Below are 25348 nucleotides of genomic sequence, written 5' to 3' on the forward strand. Positions count from 1 at the left end.
TACACAGAACTGCTTTCAGCTAACCTATTGTTTCTCCTACTCCCATGTAACTGGAGGAGTCCCAAGCCGGACTTGGATTTCTTACTATTAAGGGCGATTCTGATACCTACTGGGAGCAAGCTCTATTAACTGATGTGTTTGTAACAAACATGGACAGACTCGCTTGAAGTGCGCCCTCAGGAAAGATCTACTGGTAAATCCAGCAGCAGAAAGCAGTGATTCTTATCTATTCTGCAATGTAAATAATACTAACTTTTCTTTATTGCCCAAATCTTTCATACCCTTTATCAGGGCAACAAAACATAGGGGCCCAAGGCAAATGTGACTCTCGAAACTGCAAGAACTGCTTTCCCCTCCCACGAGTCAACTCCCCTTTTAATGGGGGACAGCATTTTGCACTCTACCTCATATCTGTAACCCCTATTAGTCAAAACCCAGGCTAGTGTAAGTTTTAGAGCATGGGGTACATGCGACTCTTTTAGACAGGATGGGCCTTCGCTAGATGGAAGAGACCTGCAGAGCTGGGGTGTAGTTTAACTACAACTCACTGTAGCTGTGTGCAGTAAAGATGGACGCCAGAAAGGTTCTTGCAGTTCACCAATAGAATAGATGAGAAAGAGGCAGGGTTAATTTCAATACTCACAATGCAGATACAGATGGTATATGATAGTAGTACTCTGAGGACAACAAGGGAGGATGCACACCGGTTTATCCCACCTCCTTTACAGTCTGGGCAGGGTAAATGCACCTGGACAGCTTGGCACCCCTTTGAAAGCAGTCAGGATAGTTACCACAGTCCTCAGGTTGATAACCCCTAGCTTTAAGTCCTACAGCCAACTGTGGAAGAGGGTTAAGATACTGCCTGTCTCCTATGTCTTAACCGTCGCCGCATGCTGAGGCAACAGTGCCTGTATGGAAGGTACTTCCAGCTACTTTCCTTGGGGGAGCCAAAACTGCTCTTGCTTCCTTCCCTCTCTATCTCATTCTCCTAGAGAGTGCTCTTACAAGAGTAACCATCTAACTGTTTCGGGGGGTCCCTGTCCCCGACTTCTCTAGAGCAGATGGTGACTTTAGGGCAATAATGGCTTTACTGGGGCCTTGTTCTGATCCCAGGCTCAGTGACCTGTTCCTAAAACACAGAGGAAGCCACACCCTCCTGCTAAACACAATATGAGTTTGCAAGAGGTGTGGTCAACCCAAATAACCAATAAGGCATAAAAAAAGGGGCGAACTAGATACATCTCTTCTCTTGTACACCCCAGCTCTGCAGGTCTCTTCCATCTAGCGAAGGCCCATCCTGTCTAAAAGAGTCGCATGTACCCCATGCTCTAAAACTTACACTAGCCTGGGTTTTGACTAATAGGGGTTACAGATATGAGGTAGAGTGCAAAATGCTGTCCCCCATTAAAAGGGGAGTTGACTCGTGGGAGGGGAAAGCAGTTCTTGCAGTTTCGAGAGTCACATTTGCCTTGGGCCCCTATGTTTTGTTGCCCTGATAAAGGGTATGAAAGATTTGGGCAATAAAGAAAAGTTAGTATTATTTACATTGCAGAATAGATAAGAATCACTGCTTTCTGCTGCTGGATTTACCAGTAGATCTTTCCTGAGGGCGCACTTCAAGCGAGTCTGTCCATGTTTGTTACAAACACATCAGTTAATAGAGCTTGCTCCCAGTAGGTATCAGAATCGCCCTTAATAGTAAGAAATCCAAGTCCGGCTTGGGACTCCTCCAGTTACATGGGAGTAGGAGAAACAATAGGTTAGCTGAAAGCAGTTCTGTGTAGCGCTGGCTGAAAGCTCAGACTCAGGCACACTTTACTGCTGCGCTGCAAGTTGGAGTGATACCCCCCCCCTCACCCCCAGCAGCCGATCAGCAGAACAATGGGAAGGGAGCAAGATAGCAGCTCCCAGTAGGTATCAGAATAGCACTCAATAGTAAGAAATCCAAGTCCGGCTTGGGACTCCTCCAGTTACATGGGAGTAGGAGAAACAATAGGTTAGCTGAAAGCAGTTCTAATGTGTAGCGCTGGCTCCTTCTGAAAGCTCAGACTCAGGCACACTTTACTGCTGCGCTGCAAGTTGGAGTGATATCCCCCCCCTCACCCCCAGCAGCCGATCAGCAGAACAATGGGAAGGGAGCAAGATAGCGGCTCCCAGTAGGTATCAGAATAGCCCTTAATAGTAAGAAATCCAAGTCCGGCTTGGGACTCCTCCAGTTACATGGGAGTAGGAGAAACAATAGGTTAGCTGAAAGCAGTTCTAATGGGGACATACTTACCCTTCATTGCCATCCACCAGTAGTGGATATTATCAGCGATCAAACATTCCATGATATAAAAACCTTTAATCTGTGTGTTTTCAGTGATCATTATGATTAGTAAAGGGCACATAAGATTCTGTGATGATCATCACGAGCGTCACGGGACCAACTTACTGAAATAAAAGAATGGGGTTGTGCAGGATCACTCATGTATCTATAGTACAAATTCTGCCAGGGGGGTGTATAGAGCTGTATATATAGGGATTGCAGGTATAAGTGCAGCTATTGAATCCTGAGCCTGATCTGACCTGCATTGTTTGAGTCAGCAAATGACCCAATACATCTGAATAAGGAAGATTTTCTGCAGAAGTGTAGCAATACTGTGTGTGTTGCAATATTGTGTGTGTTGCAATATTGTGGTGAGAAATAACCCCTGACAGATCCCAGTGAATCTACCAGACATGGTTACAATCCCTATAACTTACAGTGGGGGGGGGGATATTGACGACAATCCCACCATCCGGCAAGTGTCACATTACATAAACTGTAAAGGCTTTAATAGTGAAATTTAATAGTTTAATAGTAATATGGATTGGTACAGAGGGGGATGTCACTGGTACATTCTCTACTTGGGGTAAACTTCTTAGTGGGGTCCCTCAGGATTCTGTACTGGGGCCACATTCATTCACTTTCATTTTATTCATTAATGACTGAAAGTCTCAGTTATGAGGAAAGGCTGGCCCAGTTGGGATTGGTTACACTGGGGAAGGGGCAGTTAAGGGGGGGTCACTATATATAAATATATAAGGGGGGGCAGTAATGAAATAGAGAAAGTACAGGGAAGAGCGACTAAGCTGATAAAGGGAATGGGCTCAGTTATGGGGAAAGGCTGGCCCAGTTGGGATTGGTTACACTGGGGGAGGGGCAGTTAAGGGGGGGTCACTATATATAAATATATAAGGGGGGGGCAGTAATGAAATAGAGAAAGTACAGGGAAGAGCGACTAAGCTGATAAAGGGAATGGGCTCAGTTATGGGGAAAGGCTGGCCCAGTTGGGATTGGTTACACTGGGGAAGGGGCAGTTAAGGGGGGGTCACTATATATAAATATATAAGGGGGGGCAGTAATGAAATAGAGAAAGTACAGGGAAGAGCGACTAAGCTGATAAAGGGAATGGGCTCAGTTATGGGGAAAGGCTGGCCCAGTTGGGATTGGTTACACTGGGGAAGGGGCAGTTACGGGGGGGTCACTATATATAAATATATAAGGGGGGGCAGTAATGAAATAGAGAAAGTACAGAGAAGAGCGACTAAGCTGATAAAGGGAATGGGCTCAGTTATGGGGAAAGGCTGGCCCAGTTGGGATTGGTTACACTGGGGGGGGGGCAGTTACGGGGGGGTCACTATATATAAATATATAAGGGGGGCAGTAATGAAATAGAGAAAGTACAGAGAAGAGCGACTAAGCTGATAAAGGGAATGGGCTCAGTTATGGGGAAAGGCTGGCCCAGTTGGGATTGGTTACACTGGGGAAGGGGCAGTTAAGGGGGGTCACTATATATAAATATATAAGGGGGGGGCAGTAATGAAATAGAGAAAGTACAAGGAAGAGCGACTAAGCTGATAAAGGGAATGGGCTCAGTTATGGGGAAAGGCTGGCCCAGTTGGGATTGGTTACACTGGGGAAGGGGCAGTTAAGGGGGGGGTCACTATATATAAATATATAAGGGGGGGCAGTAATGAAATAGAGAAAGTACAGGGAAGAGCGACTAAGCTGATAAAGGGAATGGGCTCAGTTATGGGGAAAGGCTGGCCCAGTTGGGATTGGTTACACTGGGGGGGGCAGTTAAGGGGGGGGTCACTATATATAAATATATAAGGGGGGGCAGTAATGAAATAGAGAAAGTACAGGGAAGAGCGACTAAGCTGATAAAGGGAATGGGCTCAGTTATGGGGAAAGGCTGGCCCAGTTGGGATTGGTTACACTGGGGAAGGGGCAGTTAACGGGGGGGGGGGGTTCCTATGAAAAGTATTGAATCATATCAGCAATAAAACATAATAATAACGTTTCCTAGGAAAAGTATTGAATCATATCAGCAATAAAACATAATAATAACGTTTCCTAGGAAAAGTATTGAATCATATCAGCAATTATTTGCCTTTTTCTTTTGCCTCTTTCCAGTTTTCAAATGGGGGTCACTGACCCCGGCAGCCAAACCCTATTGCTCTGTGAGGCTCCAGCTTTATTGTTATTGTTACTTTTTATTACTTATCTTTCTATTCAGCCCCACCCCTATTCATATACCAGTCTCTCATTCAAACCCCTTCCTGGTTGCTAAGGTAAATTAGACCCAAGCAACCAGATAGCTGTTATAATTCCAAACTGGAAAGCGGCTGAAGAATTAATGAAATAACTAAAAAAAACTACAAATAGTAAAAAATGAAGACCAACTGCAAATTGTTTCTGAATATCACTCTCTACATCCTACTAAAAGTTAACTCAAAGGTGAACAATCGATTTAGGAGCCTTCTCCCTGCCGTCTCTCCTGGTTGGAGCAAAGATGCTGCTCTTGCTAACCAACTGACTCTCTCACTTTCCCAAAAAGTTCTATTACCCTTAGTATATGGAATTGTCACAAATCTCCCTTGTGTACCATAGCAAATAGTATATAGGAATGTCTCACCATTCTCATGAGTCCCGTAGCCCTTAGTATATGGACATATTTCACATTCCAATGTGTCCCACAGTCCATAGTATATAGAATTGTCTCAGTGTATCCATGTGTCCCATAGCCAATAGAATATGGAATAGTCTCAGTGTATCCATGTGTCCCATAGCCAATAAAACATGGAATAGTCTCAGTGTATCCATGTGTCCCATAGCCAATAGAATATGGAATAGTCTCAGTGTATCCATGTGTCCCATAGCCAATAGAATATGGAATTGTCTCAGTGTATCCATGAGTCCCATAGCCAATAGAATATGGAATTGTCTCAGTGTATCCATGAGTCCCATAGCCAATAGAATATGGAATAGTCTCAGTGTATCCATGTGTCCCATAGCCAATAGAATATGGAATTGTCTCAGTGTATCCATGAGTCCCATAGCCAATAGAATATGGAATAGTCTCAGTGTATCCATGTGTCCCATAGCCAATAGAATATGGAATAGTCTCAGTGTATCCATGTGTCCCATAGCCAATAGAATATGGAATTGTCTCAGTGTATCCATGAGTCCCATAGCCAATAGAATATGGAATAGTCTCAGTGTATCCATGTGTCCCATAGCCAATAGAATATGGAATAGTCTCAGTGTATCCATGTGTCCCATAGCCAATAGAATATGGAATTGTCTCAGTGTATCCATGAGTCCCATAGCCAATAGAATATGGAATAGTCTCAGTGTATCCATGAGTCCCATAGCCAATAGAATATGGAATAGTCTCAGTGTATCCATGTGTCCCATAGCCAATAGAATATGGAATTGTCTCAAATACCCATATTTGCCATAGGAAACAGTATCTAGAATTGTCTCCCCATTCCCATGAGTGCCACTGCAGTTAGTTATGGAATTGTCTCAGTGTTCCCATGTGTCCCACAGTCCCTATATGTATATGTGTATTGTGAGAAGCCGCTTACTACTGAGAAGTGATCTGTAGTGATTTCCCTCAGGGCACCCAATCAGGGGGCTGGGAATGCATGCAGCCCCATCATTACACAGTCATACAAACATTATGGATTTAAATTCATTCCATAAGCTATTGGGTTTTATTAGAAGCAATAATAGTCAGCCAGTATCTAATATATATGATTTTTTCTACCATTATATAGATAATGGTCCCCATGGCTGCGTACAATCCCTACAGTATAATGTATTGCCCTCAACTTTTTTATGGTCACAGAACCCCTCAGTGACTTCTAATATCCTTATCATTTACAGTAGGGGGTACATTATCCCTTATAATACATGAGTGATACTCAGAGTTCCCTGTATAACTCAGCCTGCAGCCTTGTGCCTTTATATGGGCACAGAACCCCTCAGTGACTGCTAATATCCTTATCATTTACAGTAGGGGGTACAGTATCCCTTATAATACATGAGTGATACTCAGAGTTCCCTGTATAACTCAGCCTGCAGCCTTGTGCCTTTATATGGGCACAGAACCCCTCAGTGACTGCTAATATCCTTATCATTTACAGTAGGGGGTACATTATCCCTTATAATACATGAGTGATACTCAGAGTTCCCTGTATAACTCAGCCTGCAGCCTTGTGCCTTTATATGGGCACAGAACCCCTCAGTGACTGCTAATATCCTTATCATTTACAGTAGGGGGTACATTATCCCTTATAATACATGAGTGATACTCAGAGTTCCCTGTATAACTCAGCCTGCAGCCTTGTGCCTTTATATGGGCACAGAACCCCTCTGTTTATGTATAAATAATAATATACTGGAAAGGAATGTTCTATGTATATAAACACCTTTATATATGTACAGGTAAGGGAAACAATATGGCAGCTCCCTCTCATATGTTTAGTACAAATACGCAGGGAAGTAATGTCTGTGCTCACAATATACCAAACACATATATGCATCTCACTATATGATAGAAACTACCTGGCTGTTACACTCACCCTATAAATACAAAATGGCATTTCCCAACTACAAGGGAAGACTTGCCCTTTGGTCGGAGGGAAACATGGGGGCAGGTTAGTAATACAGAAGGTGTAAGTTCTGCACAAATCTATCCCAGATCTGGGATTTCATATTTGCGGATGAATCCGTCCCTGCAGCACGTGTACACAAGCTTCTTCCATGCCGCCACCTGGGAAAGGGAAAAAGTGACGGGAAGATGAGGATGAGTGGCCTTAATTACATGATATCATCCAAAGTCCAGCAATGGCGGCCGGTGGTCATTCAAGTCAATGGACGGTATTGTCATGTCATTACAGGGGCTTCTGGGAGTTGTAGTCAGAAACAGGTGGGAAGCTTCACACAGACCCTTTATGTATGTATGTATGTATAACTTTATTTATAAAGTGCCACAAGGGTACGCAGCGCTGTACAGTCTTACAGAATACACAATTACACACAGGGAGGAGAAGTGTTATAATAAATAAATACAAGTGCCATGTGGTGTGAGACACAGTAGGAAGGGGGTCCCTGCCCCGTAGAGCTTACAATCTAAGCTCTACGATCTCTAGATCCTTCAAATAGTAGAATAATTTCCCAGCATTCCCTTGAAACAACTTTACATCGTTATATTACCTGGAACACGGGTTGTCTATTAGGCCCAGTGAGTTGCAGAACTTGTTCAGAACCCTTCAAGGGGATATAGCAGGTTCCATTACCTAATGGGAATATTATATATATATATATATACATCAAATAGCTTCCACATCATGGTTACACACAGTGCCTATGTACTGATCCAAAAGGCTGCTGCACCAATCACAAAGGTGCTTCTTGCATAGGTGAAATATTAACCAATAACCATAATAACCGCAGTGCCAGGCTGGGGCAAAGGGGAACTCCAGCTCCAATACATATTGCTGCTATGTACAATTGTATTTTATAGTAGTCACAGCAAGTAGAAGTAGCTATATTCTATATGCTAGATTGTGATTGGCCCCCGATCACTCAGTGTAGGGGCCAGTATTACAGTTCAGAAGATTTGGATAAACCTTTGGATAACCTTTGAGTTAACTTTTAGTATGATGTAGAGAGTAATTGGTCTTCGTTTTTTATTACTGGCAGTTTTTGGATTATTTTACTTTTTGTTCCGCAGCTCTCCAGTTTGGAATTTCAGCCGTCGTCTGGTTGCTAGGGTCTAATTTACCTTAGCAACCAGGGAGTGGTTTTGAGAACTTGATTGATATATGAATAGCAGAGGGGCTGAATAGAAAGTAGGGATGCACCGAATCCCGGATTGTCTCAGAATATTACTCTCTACATCATACTAAAAGTTAACTCAAAGGTGAACAACCCCCTAATTTTAACCCTTCCCGATCCTAATTAGCATTCGGATTTGGCAGAATCCGTCAGGGTGGGTTCGGCCAAACCCAAAAAAGTGGGTTCGGTGCATCCCTAATAGAAAGATAACTAATAAAAATTAATAATAATAACAATAAAACTGGAGCCACACAGAGCAATAGGTTTTGGCTGCCGGGGTCAGTGACCCCCATTTGAAAGCTGGAAAAAGAAGAGGAAGGCAAATAAATAAGAAAAACAATAAAAGATTAAAAAGTTGAAGAGTTGCTTAGCATTGGCCATTCTATAACATATTAAAAGTGAACCCAAAGATGAACTTCCCCTTTATTTAACCCACGCTATAACAGCTCCTACCATAACTGGCAACGTAGGTGTCTCTGAAGGGCACCAATGACAACACGGGGGTTTCTGACCAGGAAACGGTTTCTACTGCGCTTCTGAAATGGAAATAAATATATAATAATAATAATAATATTATTATTATTATTTTAATGATGAGCCCAGTTCCAGCGAGGCGGCTACTTACTTTGGGTTCCTGATATCTACATGGATTATGTTCCCATCGAGGCCCCCAGCCAGGACCCCCACACTGGAGATAAAGGTGCAGCAGTTAAAAGCATCAGAACCTTCAAAATCGAAAACCTGGATCAGAAGATAATATGTAATTTACTTACAGAGAAGCCGCTGAGGGAGTACAGGTATGGGATCCCTTATCCGGAAACCCGTTATCCAGAAAGTTCTGAATTACGGAAAGGCCATCTCCCATAGACTCCATTATAAGCAAATAATTCTGATTTTTAAAAATGATTTCCTTTTTCTTTGTAATAATAAAACAGTACCTGTACTTGATCCCAACTAAGATATAATTACCCCTTATTGGGGCAGAACAGCCCTATTGGGTTTATTTAATGGTTAAATGATTCCCTTTTCTCTGTAATAATAAAACAGTACCTGTACTTGATCCCAACTAAGATATAATTACCCCTTATTGGGGGCAGAACAGCCCTATTGGGTTTATTTAATGGTTAAATGATTCCCTTTTCCCTGTAATAATAAAACAGTACCTGTACTTGATCCCAACTAAGATATAATTACCCCTTATTGGGGCAGAACAGCCCTATTGGGTTTATTTAATATTTCAATCACCCCAATAATCTCCTTACTGTACACTCTATACTGTACATTCCTCTGCCCTCCCCCCCACCAAATTTTCTGGAAATGCTCTGTCTGCCTGTCTCCTTGTTGTACAATAGTCTGCCCCCTACCAGCCCCTTTACTATACATTATGCCCCTACCTAGCTGCTCAATAACCGCCTTAGGGTGAAGACACAGAGCTATTAGTAGCAGCTACTTGTCACTGCTACTAAAACAGACAATGCTGATTATTTACTAATAACTGTGTGTGTTTAGCAGAGGCAGTTCTCAGTATTGTCTATGGCAGGGCATATTCTAGAGTTTAGTAGCCCTGAGAAAGTAGCTGCTACTAGTAGCCCGGTGTGTCTTCACCCTTAGTGTGGGTGGAACAATGTATAGTAAGGAGATTGCTGTATTTACATCCAGGTCTCTACTCACTGATTGGCGGCTGTGCAGGCTCACTCCCTCCAATGACTTATCCTCTCGGGCCAGTACCACCAGCTTGCCTTCTGTTCCTACTTCCCTGTTACCTGGGAAATACAAACAGCTGCTACTCACAAGTTACAAGCTGTTGGACAATGCTTGCCTATGGCAGAGCTAGAGATCCTCAGCCGGAAGATCCCAGTGGCAGCTCTAGCTCTTAAAGGGCAACTTGATTTGTTTAAAAACCAGAACTTACTAGGAGTTTCCTTGGGAGAGCCCAGATTGACTGCGTTTCCAACCTCGGCCACAGCGATGGCGTTGATAGGAGAGTAGGAGTCATCGACCACAGCTATGCAGGCGCCTTGGGCAGAGTCCCATAACCGAGCCGTGCCGTCCTGCCCCGAGGAAATGACATTCTGTCCATCGGCCACAACAGCTATGTCCAGGATACCTGTAGGACACATTGCTTCATGGGTAACTGTATCACTGTATGGGCTTCCCACTTACTCATTGTAAATGGTAAATATATATAATATATGGTAGAAATGCCACTACTGCTCCATATTGCACCACAGTGGGGATCATTTAGCAACACTGGGCACATTTGCCCTTGTGGCATTCATTGTTCTTCATGCAGCGGGTTTAAAAAAAAATAAAAATAAGCCAATCTGATTGGTTGCTATGGGTAACTGCCCATGGGCAAATTTGCCCAGTGTTGATAAATGAGCCCCACTTGTGTCCTATCCAGAGGGTTTGAGCTCTCCATTATTGTGCATTGCTCAGCAGATGCAGGCAGAAAGGTCTATGTAAATACAGCGATAAGCACTCAGAGTCCTCTATCAAAAGAAAAACAGGATTTATTTTCTCCTTTTGTGTATAAATGTTCTTCTCTGTCAGACTTCCTGCTCTCAGAAAAATACTTCTACCAGTCTGCTCAGTTTGCTCCTCTCTCCCTCCCTTCTCCTGCTCCCCCTCCCATAAGAATTCACTCCCCCTCCCATCAGAATTCACTCCCCCTCCCAACTGTGCAATCTGATCTAAAAGTAGCCAGAGCTGCAGCACAGAAGCTACTGAGACCAAGCTAAAATGGCAGCTGCTATCTTAAACAAACAGAGGGAGCTTCTAGGGCTGTTACTCAGGCATGTAAAGCTTTCTGCAGAATAAGTATAAGGTTCTAGGTGGCACTAATGTGCCTAATCTATTGGCAGTAAAATGCCCAAATGCCTTTCTTTCTCCTTTAATGACATTGTTGTGGTTACTTCCTCTGTGTCCTTTCATCGTCGCTAAGCAGCTTCCATCATTCACGGACCAGACCTTCACCAGCGAATCCAACCCGCCGCTCAGCACCTCCTGCCCCGAAGGGAAGAACTTGCAGGAAAAGACGTCCCTTGTGTGACCTTCCAGCACGCTCTGCAATAACCAAACAATGGCCTCTGTATATAAGGGTATCGGCGGTGTATGGCTGTAATATGATGGGCCGGAGGCAGCCGGACGGGTGATCTATTCATGGGGGGGCTGCCACCTCTCTCTGGGGGTGCTACAGAGAGACAGGGAATTCAGGGATTTAGACCAGGGAAGTATTCAGCTACTTGTAGTTGTTTTGATTAAAGTATGGAGTGCAAGGCTGAAGCTTGAGAACGGATTTCTTATTCTTCTTAGTGTGCAGTGGGCACCCAGATCTAAGTGCCCCCCAGTCTTATTCACCCCTAGTTCTGCTCCTGCATACTGACATGGAAAAGGGGCATCTGGAATTCATGCTCGGTATGGCAGGGGGTAACCTCGGGGAAGCTCCCCTTTCCTACCTTTACTTCTGTATTATGGGTCTCCCACACCTTAAAGGTCTGATCTGTGCTGCTGGAGACTCCCAGGTCCCCTCCGCTGGAGATGTCCAAGTAGCTGACCTGTAGGAGAACGCAGGGAGACACGATGTGAGGAGCAACAAGGAAAGCATTCAAAAACGGGGAGCAGCCCCCTAAGTTTGCTCATAGCCTGTACAGAGAGATACCATAAAACTATGGCACATAGGGATTCCCCTGTACTAAGCACAATTCAGCAGGAACAGCCCCCTAAGTTTGCTCATAGCCTGTACAGAGAGATACCATAAAACTATGGCACATAGGGATTCCCCTGTACTAAGCACAATTCAGCAGGAGCAGCCCCCTAAGTTTGCCCATAGCCTGTACAGAGAGATACCATAAAACTATGGCACATAGGGATTCCCCTGTACTAAGCACAATTCAGCAGGAACAGCCCCCTAAGTTTGCTCATAGCCTGTACAGAGAGATACCATAAAACTATGGCACATAGGGATTCCCCTGTACTAAGCACAATTCAGCAGGAACAGCCCCCTAAGTTTGCTCATAGCCTGTACAGAGAGATACCATAAAACTATGGCACATAGGGATTCCCCTGTACTAAGCACAATTCAGCAGGAACAGCCCCCTAAGTTTGCTCATAGCCTGTACAGAGAGATACCATAAAACTATGGCACATAGGGATTCCCCTGTACTAAGCACAATTCAGCAGGAACAGACCCCTAAGTTTGCTCATAGCCTGTACAGAGCGATACCATAAAACTATGGCACATAGGTATTCCCTTGTACTAAGCACAATTAAGCAGGAACAGCCCCCTAAGTTTGCTCATAGCCTGTACAGAAAGATATAATTCATCTAATTATTAAAAAGGCATCTAAACATATAAAAAGGTAAAACAAAATGAAAGTAAAACTTACGTTTTTTTCATGGATGTGGGAGAAACTTGCATAAGGAGACAGAAATGTGCAGGAAATATTCTCCTCGGGGCAGGAAACAGTGATTCTATTCTGTAAGACACACAGGGGAGACACTGATTCAGTCTCTCATGATACAATCACACCAATACCTGTGCATGGAGACATTTATTTTTAAAAGCAAATTGACCTGTAAACAAAACCTGTATGTAGTGGGTCTCCCCGAGTGAAGGCTCAGTCTTTCACGCTGTCCCCCCACATTCACTAATCACTGATCAGAGACCTCTTTGCACCTCCCAGAATTCCAAGCACAACGACACTGTGGCCAAACCAAGGGGAAGTTTCTGCTACTGGCAGAATAGGGGGACCCACAGGGAAGGCCCTGATTGGCATAGTGATACACACGGAGTGGTCCTTGTAATAAACTGCTGGCTAGCAGTGAGTTAATGCTTCTGCTGTGTTAGTTCAGGTGAAGTAGCATGATACACACTGGAACTGTTGGTATATTTACTAGAACATGGCAGGTAGATCTGGCCTGCTCCATGCTTGCTTTCAGCTTAACAGGAAGCACAAACAGGAACAGGAATATCATCATCAAGCAATGGCAAAAAAGCAGGAATGCCATTAACCAAAATGTCTACACTAGCAGGTTACTACAGTCCTGATGCAGAATAGGTCAAGGAGTAAGGACAATACTTAGATTGTAAGCTCTGCGGGTCAGGGACCTCCTTCCTACTGTGTCTAATACCACATGGCACTTATATATATATATTTATTGTATTTATGTATTATATCACTTGTCCTCCCTGTGTGTAATTTTTTATTTTGTAAGATTGTACAGCGCTGCGTACCCTTGTGGCACGTGGGGGTTATTTATAAACACTGGGCCAAGAAATTCACCTGCAGTGTTTTTGTTTTATGCTGAACTTGCCCTTTAATCTGGGTGAAACCACCTTGTGCCACACTGAGCCCTGTGACATAGACATGGGCCGCACCTTGGTGACTTCCTGCACAACAAACTCCTCGGAGGCGGTCACTTCCGGAACCTCATCAGAACTTATTCCCTTTGACGTCAGGCTGCCGCGTATCGTGGGCTTTCCTGAAGGGCAGAAAAACAGGGAGAAATGGGGAAAATTAAAATTACAACCCCCGGCCACTTCCCCCCAAACCACCCTGGCCCCGACCTCCCCCCAAACCACCCTGGCCCCGACCTCCCCCCAAACCACCCTGGCCCCGACCTCCCCCCAAACCACCCTGGACCCGACCTCCCCCCAAAACCATCTACAGACAAGGGGTTCAGGCCCATTGTACCGGGCACAATGAGCGGCTAAAAGAACCAAACCTACCAGGAATCTTGCACGATACCCAGACTTCCCCCTCAGCCTCCCTGTAAAGAAAAAAAAAAAGAGTGTTAGCGACGGGCCACAAGGCTACACACACACAACTGATAAACGGCTGAACATATTCTAAGCCCATTTGGTGTCATTTCCGGCGCCACCGTGCAGCTGATGTGTGTGCCCTATGCTTTTAGTGCAACTGTGCTGCAGTGACCCCTGGGGCTACTGACTGGTTTGGGGGTGGCAGCAACTTTGGGTTCCCCTGTGTCAATAGGTGGGACGGGGCTGGCGGGAGGAAAAAACGCAGTGGGCCCTGCCTCAGGGTTGGACTGGGAGTGTGTGGGCCCCCCAAGGGCCCCTGCACATGACCCCGCCAGGGCCCCGTCCCTCCCTCCAAGGTTGCATAAGTAGAGGCGATTGGGAAGGGAGGTCAGCTGGGATCGGGTCTGGCCCAGTGGGGCCCACGATGGCAAAGGCCCATTGGGTTTTTTCCCAGTGTCCCACTGACCCAGTCTGACCCTGCCCTGCAGCCCCCACCGGCCCAGCCTGCTCCCCACCTGCAGCCCCCCACCGGCCCAGCCTGCTCCCCACCTGCAGCCCCTACCGGCCCAGCCTGCTCCCCACCTGCAGCCCCCGACAGCTCACTCCTCGCCACCCATACGCCTGTGCTCCCCCCATCTGGTAGTCTGGAACTGTGTGTGTGGGGGGGGGGGAGAGCAGTATGTGGAGCACTTGGGGCCCAGCACCCCAGTACAACACTGGGCACAGCCGGACTCTATTCTGAGCACGAGGCAGAATGGACGGAGCAGCACTGAGTGCAACTATGTGGGGCGCAACTGCAGAGCAGTAAGTGAAGGCCCCCTGAGGTGTTGCACTACTGGTACTTACATTGCATGCTCTGACTCTTGAAACAATGTGTAAGAAGTCAGTTAAAAAGCTGCATTTGTTCTGTTTCAGGAGTCACAACCAGCAGTGCAGGGAATATGAAAGCTGAGAATATAAACACTTACGTGCTGTTGTAAATATCCTTGGTGCTACAGCTGATAACTAAATAATTTGGTATATGTGTAACCTTGTTATCAGCAACGGGGGCTCTGAACTCAAAGGGGCTCTTGCACCCAAAAAGTCTATGAAAATGTGAGTTTGGAGCTTAAAACATAAAAACTCACCCACATTCTATTCATTCCTGTTGAATTTTTAAAGGCGTATTTATCAATGGGTGAAAGATAGAACTCACCATTTCATTAATACGCTTCTAATAAAAATCCCATAGGGACGAATAGAACTTGGGTGAGTTTTTATGTATTAAGCTCCAAACTCACATTTTTATAAATCTGCCCCTAAACCCCAGAACATTGCTTTACTGCTCATATGCACAGTCCCAGGGGCAAGAAACAAGATGGCAGCGCAGCGCTCACTAGAATGGTACCCCTTTACAACTGGTCACATATTAAATCCACATTCTGCATGGCTAGTAGCAAGGAATTCAAAGGCATGCTGCAGACTAAAGAGATGTATGTGCAGCCATGCAGCCTGCTTCTAAATGAATTGCTAATTAGCCATGCCAGGATGGGGCCGGTATTAAAGGGGTGAGGAGGCAGCCCTACTTTTGAAGGAAGACAGGTGTGCCAACCATTGCCCAGGGTCTGTGTTTGGCACACCCCGGTGATTTAGCCTTTTCTTACTACTTAAAGGGTTAATACCCTTTTTGGTCAGTTTAGTGATAGGCTCCAAGGGTTAAATACCTCTTACTTATAAAGGAAGATTACAGGGCCTGGACATAGAGGCTGTTGCCTCCCAGATATGGACTCCAGGAAAGGGTTCCAGCCTGTTAACCCTCACTCTGCTGCAGATACAGAAATATAAGAAGTACAGGTATCGGTGCCCTTATCCGGAAACCCATTATCCAGAAAGTTCCAGATTATGGAAAGGCCATCTCCCATAGACTTCATTTTAATCAAATAATTCACATTTTTAAAAATGGTTCCATTTTTCTCTGTAATAATAAAACAGTCCCTGTACTTGATCCCAACTAAGATATAATTACCCCTTATTGGGGCAGAACAGCCCTATTGGGTTTATTTCATGGTTAAATGATTCCCTTTTCTCTGTAATAATAAAACAGTACCTGTACTTGATCCCAACTTAGATATAATTACCCCTTATTGGGGCAGAACAGCCCTATTGGGTTTATTTAATGGTTAAATGATTCCCTTTTCTCTGTAATAATAAAACAGTACCTGTACTTGATCCCAACTTAGATATAATTACCCCTTATTGGGGCAGAACAGCCCTATTGGGTTTATTTAATGGTTAAATGATTCCGTTTTCTCTGTAATAATAAAACAGTACCTGCACTTGATCCCAACTAAGATATAATTACCCCTTATTGGGGCAGAACAGCCCTATTGGGTTTATTTAATGGTTAAATGATTCCCTTTTCTCTGTAATAATAAAACAGTACCTGTACTTGATCCCAACTAAGATATAATTACCCCTTATTGGGGGCAGAACAGCCCTATTGGGTTTATTTAATGGTTAAATGATTCCCTTTTCTCTGTAATAATAAAACAGTACTTGTACTTGATCCCAACTTAGATATAATTACCCCTTATTGGGGCAGAACAGCCCTATTGGGTTTATTTAATGGTTAAATGATTCCCTTTTCTCTGTAATAATAAAACAGTACCTGTACTTGATCCCAACTAAGATATAATTACCCCTTATTGGAGCCAAAACAAACCTACTGGGTTTAATTACTGTTTAAATAATTTTATTAGCAGATTTAAGGTAGGAGATACGAATTACAGAAAGATCCCTTATCCGGAAAACTCCAGGTCCCGAGCATTCTGGATAATGGGTCCCATACCTGTATAATACAGAAGTAAGAAGCATTATACAGAAGCATTCTCTCCCTCACAGCATCCTCACTGATAGTTGTGCTTGGCCTTTATCCATAGTATCTGGCTGCCTTAGGGGGGTGCATCCTCATTCTGGGGAGCGCTGCACTAAGGGTTAATGCATTAATACCAATGGGTTAGACAGCTGCTTTACATGTTAGTGAATGTGCATTGCTGAAGCAAAGGGTTAATAGTACATTCAGACCTGTAGCTTAGCAACTCCCCACATGCAAGTGTCTGCAAAGCCCCCAGACTCTGTGTCTCACCTCAGGACCTGGTCCCAGTCCCCCTGTATGGAGAGCATTGTGGCGGCAGCAGCCATTCTTACATTGTACCACAATAACTATCTCCCTATGAATCACTGACTGCTCTGACTCAAACGGAACTTGATACCTCAGTTGCCCTCTGTGTATTGAGTGGGAGCCAATCAGGGTGCAGCCTGAGCATCAGGCGGAAGGATCTGTAAGAGCGTGCAGCTGCACTAGCCTCAGCACACAGTAGCAAGAGTGTGTTGTGGGGCAGCCTGGGATTTATGTTTAGTCTTTCTGAGAGAATCTCACTGGCACCTAAGCAGGTCCTGACTGGTGATCTGTGGGTTCTGTCAAATGCCAGGGGGGCTGTAAGGTGCCACAGACAGTCACTATTTATTGGGCTGGGGGGGGGGCTGTTTGTGCCTCTGGGTACTGGGAATGCCAGGGGGGCTGTAAGGTGCCACAGACAGTCACTATTTATTGGGCTGGGGGGGCTGTTTGTGCCTCTGGGTACTGGGAATGCCAGGGGGGCTGTAAGGTGCCACAGACAGTCACTATTTATTGGGCTGGGGGGGGCTGTTTGTGCCTCTGGGTACTGGGAATGCCAGGGGGGCTGTAAGGTGCCACAGACAGTCACTATTTATTGGGCTGGGGGGGGCTGTTTGTGCCTCTGGGTACTGGGAATGCCAGGGGGGCTGTAAGGTGCCACAGACAGTCACTATTTATTGGGCTGGGGGGGCTGTTTGTGCCTCTGGGTACTGGGAATGCCAGGGGGGCTGTAAGGTGCCACAGACAGTCACTATTTATTGGGCTGGGGGGGGGGACTGTTTGTGGCTCTGGGTACTGGGAATGCCAGGGGGCTGTAAGGTGCCACAGACAGTCACTATTTATTGGGCTGGGGGGACTGTTTGTGCCTCTGGGTACTGGGAATGCCAGGGGGGCTGTAAGGTGCCACAGACAGTCACTATTTATTGGGCTGGGGGGGCTGTTTGTGCCTCTGGGTACTGGGAATGCCAGGGGGCCTGTAAGGTGCCACAGACAGTCACTATTTATTGGGCTGGGGGGGCTGTTTGTGCCTCTGGGTACTGGGAATGCCAGGGGGCTGTAAGGTGCCACAGACAGTCACTATTTATTGGGCTGGGGGGGGCTGTTTGTGCCTCTGGGTACTGGGAATGCCAGGGGGCTGTAAGGTGCCACAGACAGTCACTATTTATTGGGCTGGGGGGGCTGTTTGTGCCTCTGGGTACTGGGAATGCCAGGGGGGCTGTATGGTGCCACAGACAGTCACTTTGGTTAGTGGAGTACCGCAGGGGTCAGTCCTTGGTCCTTTGCTTTTTAACTTGTTTATTAATGCCCTAGGGGGGGGCATAGACAGTACTGTTTCTATTTCTATAAATTGGGCAAAACTATAAGTTCCATGCAGGATGTGCCACTTTGCAGAGCGATTTGACAAAATTGGAAAACTGGGCAGCAAACTGGAAAATGAGGTTCAATGTTGATAAGTGCAAAGTTATGCCCTTTGGTAGGAATAATATAAACGCTAACTATCTACTGAATGGGAGTGTGTTGGGGGGATCCTTAATGGAGAAGGATCTGGGGGTTTTTGTTGATAACAAGTTGTCTAATTCCAGGCAGTGTCATTCTGTGGCTACTAAAGCAAATAAAGTGCTGTCTTGTATAAAAAAGGGCATTGACTCAAGGGATGAGACATAATTTTGCCCCTTTATAGGTCCCTGGTAAGGCCTCACCTTGAGTATGGGGGGCAGTTACAGTGAGTATGGGGGGCAGTTACAGTGAGTATGGGGGGCAGTTACAGTGAGTATGGGGGGCAGTTTTGGGCTCCAGTCCTTAAGAAGGATATTAATGAGCTGGAGAGAGTGCAGAGACGTGCAACTAAACTGGTTAAGGGGATGGAAGATTTAAGCTATGAGGTGAGACTGTCGAGGTTGAGGTTGTTTTCTCTGGAAAAGAGGCGCTTGCGAGGGGACATGATTACTCTGTACAAGTACATTAGAGGGGATTATAGGCAGTTGGGGGATGTTCTTTTTTCCCATAAAAACAATCAGCGCACCAGAGGCCCCCCCTTTAGATTAGAGGAAAGGAGCTTCCATTTGAAGCAGCGTAGGGGGTTCCTCGCGGTGAGGGCAGTGAGGGGGTTGGGGAATGCCCTTCCTAGTGATGGGGTAATGGCAGATTCTGTTAATGCCTATAAGAGGGGCCTGGATGAGTTCTTGATCAATCAGAATATCCAAGGCTATTGTGATACTAATATCTACAGTTAGTATTAGTGGTTGTATTTATAGTTTATGTATGTGAGTGTATAGATTGGTAGGTGTGGGTTAGGTGTGCTGGGTTTACTTGGATGGGTTGAACTTGATGGACACTGGTCTTTTTTCAACCCTATGTAACTATGTAACTATTTATTGGGCTGAGGGGCTGTTTGTGCCTCTGGGTACTGGGAATGCCAGGGGGGCTGTAAGGTGCCACAGACAGTCACTATTTATTGGGCTGGGGGGGGGCTGTTTGTGCCTCTGGGTACTGGGAATGCCGGGGGGGCTGTAAGGTGCCACAGACAGTCACTATTTATTGGGCTGGGGGGGGCTGTTTGTGCCTCTGGGTACTGGGAATGCCGGGGGGGCTGTAAGGTGCCACAGACAGTCACTATTTATTGGGCTGGGGGGGATATTTGGGCCAGTACAGGCCTGGGTGGGGCCAGTTTTCTAACCCTAAGTCAAAATCACCCAGGAAACAACTGTGAAAAGTTTGGGGGCCTTGGCGTAAATAGTATGAGAATGGCATCATTTTAAATTTAAACCAATGAAATTTAATGGGGTTTATCTGATTGACTGTTGGTGGCTCCGCCCACTTTTTCAAACCTATAACTGCAGCCCCCCAATGACCAACCGTGAAGGGTTTGGGGGCCCCAGCGTTAATACTGTGAGAATGGCAGCAGGTGTAATGGGTTCCATGGCGAGACAGTTACTGCCAGTAATAGCAGGGCCTGCTGGTATATACAGGGGGGACTTGGCCCATTGGTGTTTGTGACATTCCCAGATAAATTGCAGTTGGTCTTTGTTTTTTATATTCTGTGTTTTGTTTACTGATTTTGCCTTTTGTTTCGGAATTTCAGCAGCTCTCTGGGTTTTAGGGCCCAATTTACCCTAGCAACCAGGCAGCGGTGTGAATGTGAGACTGGAAGATAAAAAGAAAGAAATAAAAAGTAACAAGAAAGTTGGAGCCTCACGGAGCAATCGTTTTTGCTGTCAGGGTCAGTGACCCCCATTCGAAAGTTGGAAAGATGCAAAAGAGGTGGGCAAATAATTAAACAAAAAAATAGCAAATGGAAAGATGTGGCCCTGTACCCATGCGGGGGGGGTGGGGGGGGAATGTGTGGGGGGGTTGGGTTTCTTTTAAAGGGGAGCTAAAGCCAATTTCATTCCATTTGCATCAGCCTGGGGGCCAGTTAGGGTTAGCTTTGCAGGGAATGTCTATTTGTTCTCTTGGTAGTCATGGAAACTAAAGGTGCCCATACACGGGCCGATTCTAGCTGCCGATATGGGTCCCTTAGATTCGCCAGCTAATCGGCCCGTGTATGGGCACTGCCGGCGGGCCTGCCCCACACATATCTGGCCTGAAATCGGGCAGGTTTAAAAATCTAGACCGGCTTTGCCTATACCCGTCGTTATAATTCAATCATTTGGCCCCAGGGCCCCCGTAGGTGGGGGATATTGGGAGAAGATAAACTCGCTTGGTGACATCGCCAAGCGAGCGGATCTGAAGGTGTATGGGGATATTAAGTCTGACGGTCATTTAAGGCGAGATTAGGGGGGAAATACATTTGTTATTATAGATCTACAGGAAATCATAACAATGTGTTAAAACATCTAAACCCTTGTTTGGCGCTAAGGTGGGCCCTGACCAATCATCATACACTGGCACCTAAAGGGTGTTTCACCATTCAATTCACTGTTGATTCACAGCTGATGGCACAGTGGGTTCCCATGGCAACATTGATGTCTTTAGACCACCCATGTGGAAGCCTGCAGCTGATGTCACAATGGGTTCCCATGGCAACACTGATGTCACAATACCAGCTGTGTGTGCGTAACCGTTACAACTTGGGGAAACACTTCAGATTGCTTTTTAGAGCAGAAACGGTAAGTTGTCCCTGCTACGGGCTCCTCCCTGTTACAATTCTAATTTGCACTCGCACCAAAATCTCACCGTTCCCATCATTTTCCCTGAGTCGGAAAATCTCACATGTTTTGATTAACTAGAAACAAATACTTTTTACTCCTAAGAAAAGACTTTTGCTCCTACCAATTAGATTTCATTTCAGTTGTTAAACGTTGCGCTCTACATTGCCCCATATCCCAGCATTTATTTCCATTAAACAAACGGGAATATGTATGTATAAATATATGGGTACCCTAATGCCCCATACACTGACCCCCAATAACAGGAATATGTATGTATAAATATATGGGTACCCTAATGCCCCATACACTGACCCCCAATAACAGGAATATGTATGTATAAATATATGGGTACCCTAATGCCCCATACACTGACCCCCAATAACAGGAATATGTATGTATAAATATATGGGTACCCTAATGCCCCATACACTGACCCCCAATAACAGTAATATGTATGTATAAATATATGGGTGCCCTAATGCCCCATACACTGACCCCCAATAACAGGAATATGTATGTATAAATATATGGGTACCCTAATGCCCCATACACTGACCCCCAATAACAGGAATATGTATGTATAAATATATGGGTACCCTAATGCCCCATACACTGACCCCCAATAACAGGAATATGTATGTATAAATATATGGGTACCCTAATGCCCCATACACTGACCCCAATAATGGCTGCCTGGGTTTCCTTCACACACATTATTTGCTGTGTTTTTACTTACTAATTGCTGTGTTTTTACTTACTAATTGCTGTGTTTTTTACTTACTAATTGCTATGTTTTTACTTACTAATTGCTGTGTTTTTGTTTCCTTCCATATAACGACAGTAACGACCATCTACCACAATGGCGCCCAGATTCTGTGATTGTATCCTGGACTGTGTGAGAGGTGTCTGCGCACCGTTCAGGTACAAGAAGAAGAAGGTAAGATACAGATTTACACCCGTCTCTGCACTCTCAGCTTCTATCCGTTTTTATTCTTTCCTACTCCTACAATATTAATGTGTATATGAGCCGGAATGAGCCCTTCCGTTACCTTAATTGCATATGGAAATTGGGATTCAGGTTCAGTTCGGTATTCGGCCGAAACTTTTATAAAGGACCCGGGGCATCCCTAATATAAACTCCCAGAAGCCTCCCTGGCCCATGGAAGGAACGGTTACTCTTCAATACATACTGTGGCGGCATTAGTCCCTTTCTTTGTTCCCTTCGTACTTGATGGTTTGGTTCATTTGTATAAAAAACTGACGTTTTTTTTTTCCCTTTTTAGCCTGGAAAGTTTGCCCATATGGAGACGGTCGTTTACGTAAGTAGAAAACACCAGATATAACTATTTGTGAGTAAATGGGCTGCTGGATCAGGGTCTGTGTGTATAGGGTACTTAGCGGCTCAGGGGGGGTTGCAGGCATTGCATCGGTAGTTACTGATGGGCTTATTATTAGTTTATCATCAGTAATAGATAATAAGGCGTGGCAATGTTGCCAAGCAACCGGATCTTCTCCCGATACCCCCACCTACGGGTGGGCAATATTGGGAGAATCCAGGCTAATTCGATTGTTTGGCCCTGGGACCAAACGATGGAATTATAACAACGGGTTTAGGCGCAGTCGGTCCGGGGGCCCCATCAACGAGCCGATGCAGTCCCTGATCCAACTGAATTTTTAAACCTGCCCAATCAAGATTTGCCCGATTTCAGGCCAGATATGGGTGGGGCAGGCCCGCCGGCAGTGCCCATACACGGGCCGATTATGATAAAATCATTTGTATCATTGTCCTTTGCGTGTGTTAGTCTGTATGTTACACATCTATTCCAAGGTTTCCAACACTAATAATGTCCTTCTTGTTTTCTTTTTTAGGTGGTAAAGGACGAATCCATAACTTTTCTCCCACGGGGACTAGTTATTAGGATTCGTAGGTAAGTAGTTAGGTAAGTAATTAGGTTAGGTTTAAAAAAAAAAAAAAAAAACCCAAAAAAAAAACACAAAAAAAAAAACACCAAAAAAAAAACACCAAAAAAAAAAACACCAAAAAAAAAAACCAAAAAATAAAAAACACAAAAAAAAAAAAAAAATTTTCAGAGGCTCAGCGGGACCCCTGCAAGTGGGTTGGTTGTGGTGGTGCAGCAGGGGCCCCGCTGACAGGCCCCAAAAAAAAAACAAACCATTTTTTCATTTTTTATAACACTAATTTCATTTTTTCTTTTCTTTTTAGCTTGTAAAGCATGAATCCATAACTTTTCTCCCAACGGGGACAAGTTATTAGGATTCTAAGGTAATATGGTCAATTAGATTAGGAATTTTAAAAAAAAAAAAAAGAGAGAAGATCCAGTACCCAGAGGCACAAACAGCCCCCCCAGCCCAATAAATAGTGACTGTCTGGCACCTTACACGCCCCTGGCATTCCCAGTACCCAGAGGCCCAAACAGCCCCCCAGCCAATAAATAGTGACTGTCTGTGGCACATTACAGCGCCCCCTGGCATTCCCAGTACCCAGAGGCACAAAACCCCCCCAGCCCAATAAATAGTGACTGTCTGTGGCACCTTACAGCCCCCTGGCATTTTCCAGGATTTACAGATTGCCAGTCGGGGCATAGACACACCCACCTTCACCTTTTAGCCCAAACAATGCCTCTCAGTGGGGCAATTGAAGCTGCTGCCAGTCTGACACTATTATACCCGGGGCCCCACACTCGGCACAGGGCCCTTACTGGGGCAGGACAGGGAGTCGGCCCACAGTCCATGTTGCTGCTGTTGCATCGCACTCAGCAAGTTGGCGCCGTGGCCAATGGGATGTTGTTCCTGGGCATATTTAGTGCTCCAGCCGTTCCCGTATGAATCAAACCTCCCAACATGTAAAAAGTAGAAAGAGAGACAAAAACATCTGCCGCATGTAACGCTGCAAAAATGTCCAGGCCCGCCCACTCTGATGGCCACGCCCAAAGAAAAAGCCCATTTTACAAAACTACAGCTGAAAAGCACAAGATGCACAGAGGGCGCCAGAGGGCAGAGGCCCCAGTCAGTTTATGGCACATTGTGGCTTCATATTGTGGCTTTCATTACGCACTGTGGCAGCTCCGTATCAGGGCTCAGTGGGGCACGGGGCATTTCTGAACAATTCCAAACTCAGAGACCCCCCAGCGCTGAATCAACTCACAGTGTTTTCTATATTTAAATAAAAATGACCCCTTTAAGACCTTTCCATTCTGTAACTGTCTCTGCTGAAATCAATTGCACTTATTTAATTACATTTGGTTTTTCTCTCTATACTCGCCCCCCACCCCCCGACATTTTAGCCGCTGCCCGCCCTTTGAGTTGTATTTCTGCCTAACCCCACCCACTTGTGGGGCCTGGCGCGAGGGAGGAGCTGTGCGGCGCGCAGAAGAGCGCACTAAGAGCCGCAGGTACCTGAGGGGTCCGGGGGGGCGGGGGCAGCAGGAGCGGGAATGGGGTAGCTAGAGGGGGCTCTGGAGGACTAGAGTATAAGCCGAGGGGGAGTTTTTGAGGAGATTTGGTGAAAAAGTGTTGTTATACTGGAGTATATCCGGGAGTAAAATGCTATTGCTATTTGTGAGATGGGATTCAGCCTTACAGACTCACACACACAGGGATGTTTGTTATTTGTTGTTTTATTCTTTTGTTGTTTTATTGGGGCCTGTCAGCCCCCCCTGAGCCTCCCACTCCCACCCACTGCCCCCGCTGAGCCTCCCGCACCACCAACTGCCCGCTGAGCCTCCCACTCCCACCCACTGCCCCCGCTGAGCCTCCCGCACCCACCCACTGCCCCCGCTGAGCCTCCCGCACCCACCAACTGCCCCCGCTGAGCCTCCCACTCCCACCCACTGCCCCGGCTGAGCCTCCCACAATCAAAAAAGAAATTTGTGTTATAAAAAACTAAAAAATGTTGTTATTTGTTGTTTTTTTGTTCTTTTGTTGTTTTTCTTGATTTTTTTGTTTTGTTGGGGCCTGTCAGCGGGCCCCCTGCTGCACCACCCACACCAACCCACTGCAGCAGGGGACTCCGCTGAGCCTCTGAAAAAAATGTTTTCTTTTATTTTTTTTGTTTAATTTTTTTCTTTGTTTTTGTTTATTTTATTTCTGAACTAAAACCT

General features: G+C 45.5%; 1 protein-coding gene and 1 long non-coding RNA gene across 7 annotated transcripts in view; one reads left to right on the top strand and one right to left on the bottom strand.

Annotated features, from left to right (window-relative positions):
- The window catches only part of paaf1 (proteasomal ATPase associated factor 1), a 44895-nt gene extending 27663 nt beyond the window's left edge, over positions 1 to 17232 (bottom strand). The window contains exons 1-12 of one of the 5 annotated variants that reach the window (XM_031896098.1): positions 17044 to 17218; positions 13887 to 13927; positions 13536 to 13639; positions 12544 to 12633; positions 11644 to 11712; positions 11071 to 11221; positions 10068 to 10262; positions 9827 to 9918; positions 8781 to 8896; positions 8609 to 8691; positions 7532 to 7614; positions 6962 to 7088 (exon numbers count right to left, since the gene is read on the bottom strand). In XM_031896098.1, the coding sequence (XP_031751958.1) occupies positions 7008 to 7088; positions 7532 to 7614; positions 8609 to 8691; positions 8781 to 8896; positions 9827 to 9918; positions 10068 to 10262; positions 11071 to 11221; positions 11644 to 11712; positions 12544 to 12633; positions 13536 to 13639; positions 13887 to 13927; positions 17044 to 17099 (1161 nt within the window). In that variant the 5' untranslated portion in view covers positions 17100 to 17218 and the 3' untranslated portion in view covers positions 6962 to 7007. 5 annotated transcript variants of the gene reach the window in all.
- A 3063-nt stretch (positions 17233 to 20295) lies between these two features.
- Positions 20296 to 23206, top strand: LOC116408647. Of its 2 annotated transcripts, XR_004221107.1 has the most exons (5): positions 20296 to 20337; positions 21009 to 21185; positions 22069 to 22164; positions 22511 to 22546; positions 23097 to 23206. It is a non-coding gene; the product is annotated as an uncharacterized LOC116408647 (long non-coding RNA). The 2 variants fall into 2 exon arrangements; XR_004221108.1 differs by lacking the exon at positions 21009 to 21185.
- The last annotated feature ends 2142 nt before the right edge of the window (positions 23207 to 25348 follow it).

This window comes from Xenopus tropicalis, chromosome 2 (assembly GCF_000004195.4).
Source record: "Xenopus tropicalis strain Nigerian chromosome 2, UCB_Xtro_10.0, whole genome shotgun sequence".
Lineage (NCBI taxonomy): Eukaryota > Metazoa > Chordata > Amphibia > Anura > Pipidae > Xenopus > Xenopus tropicalis.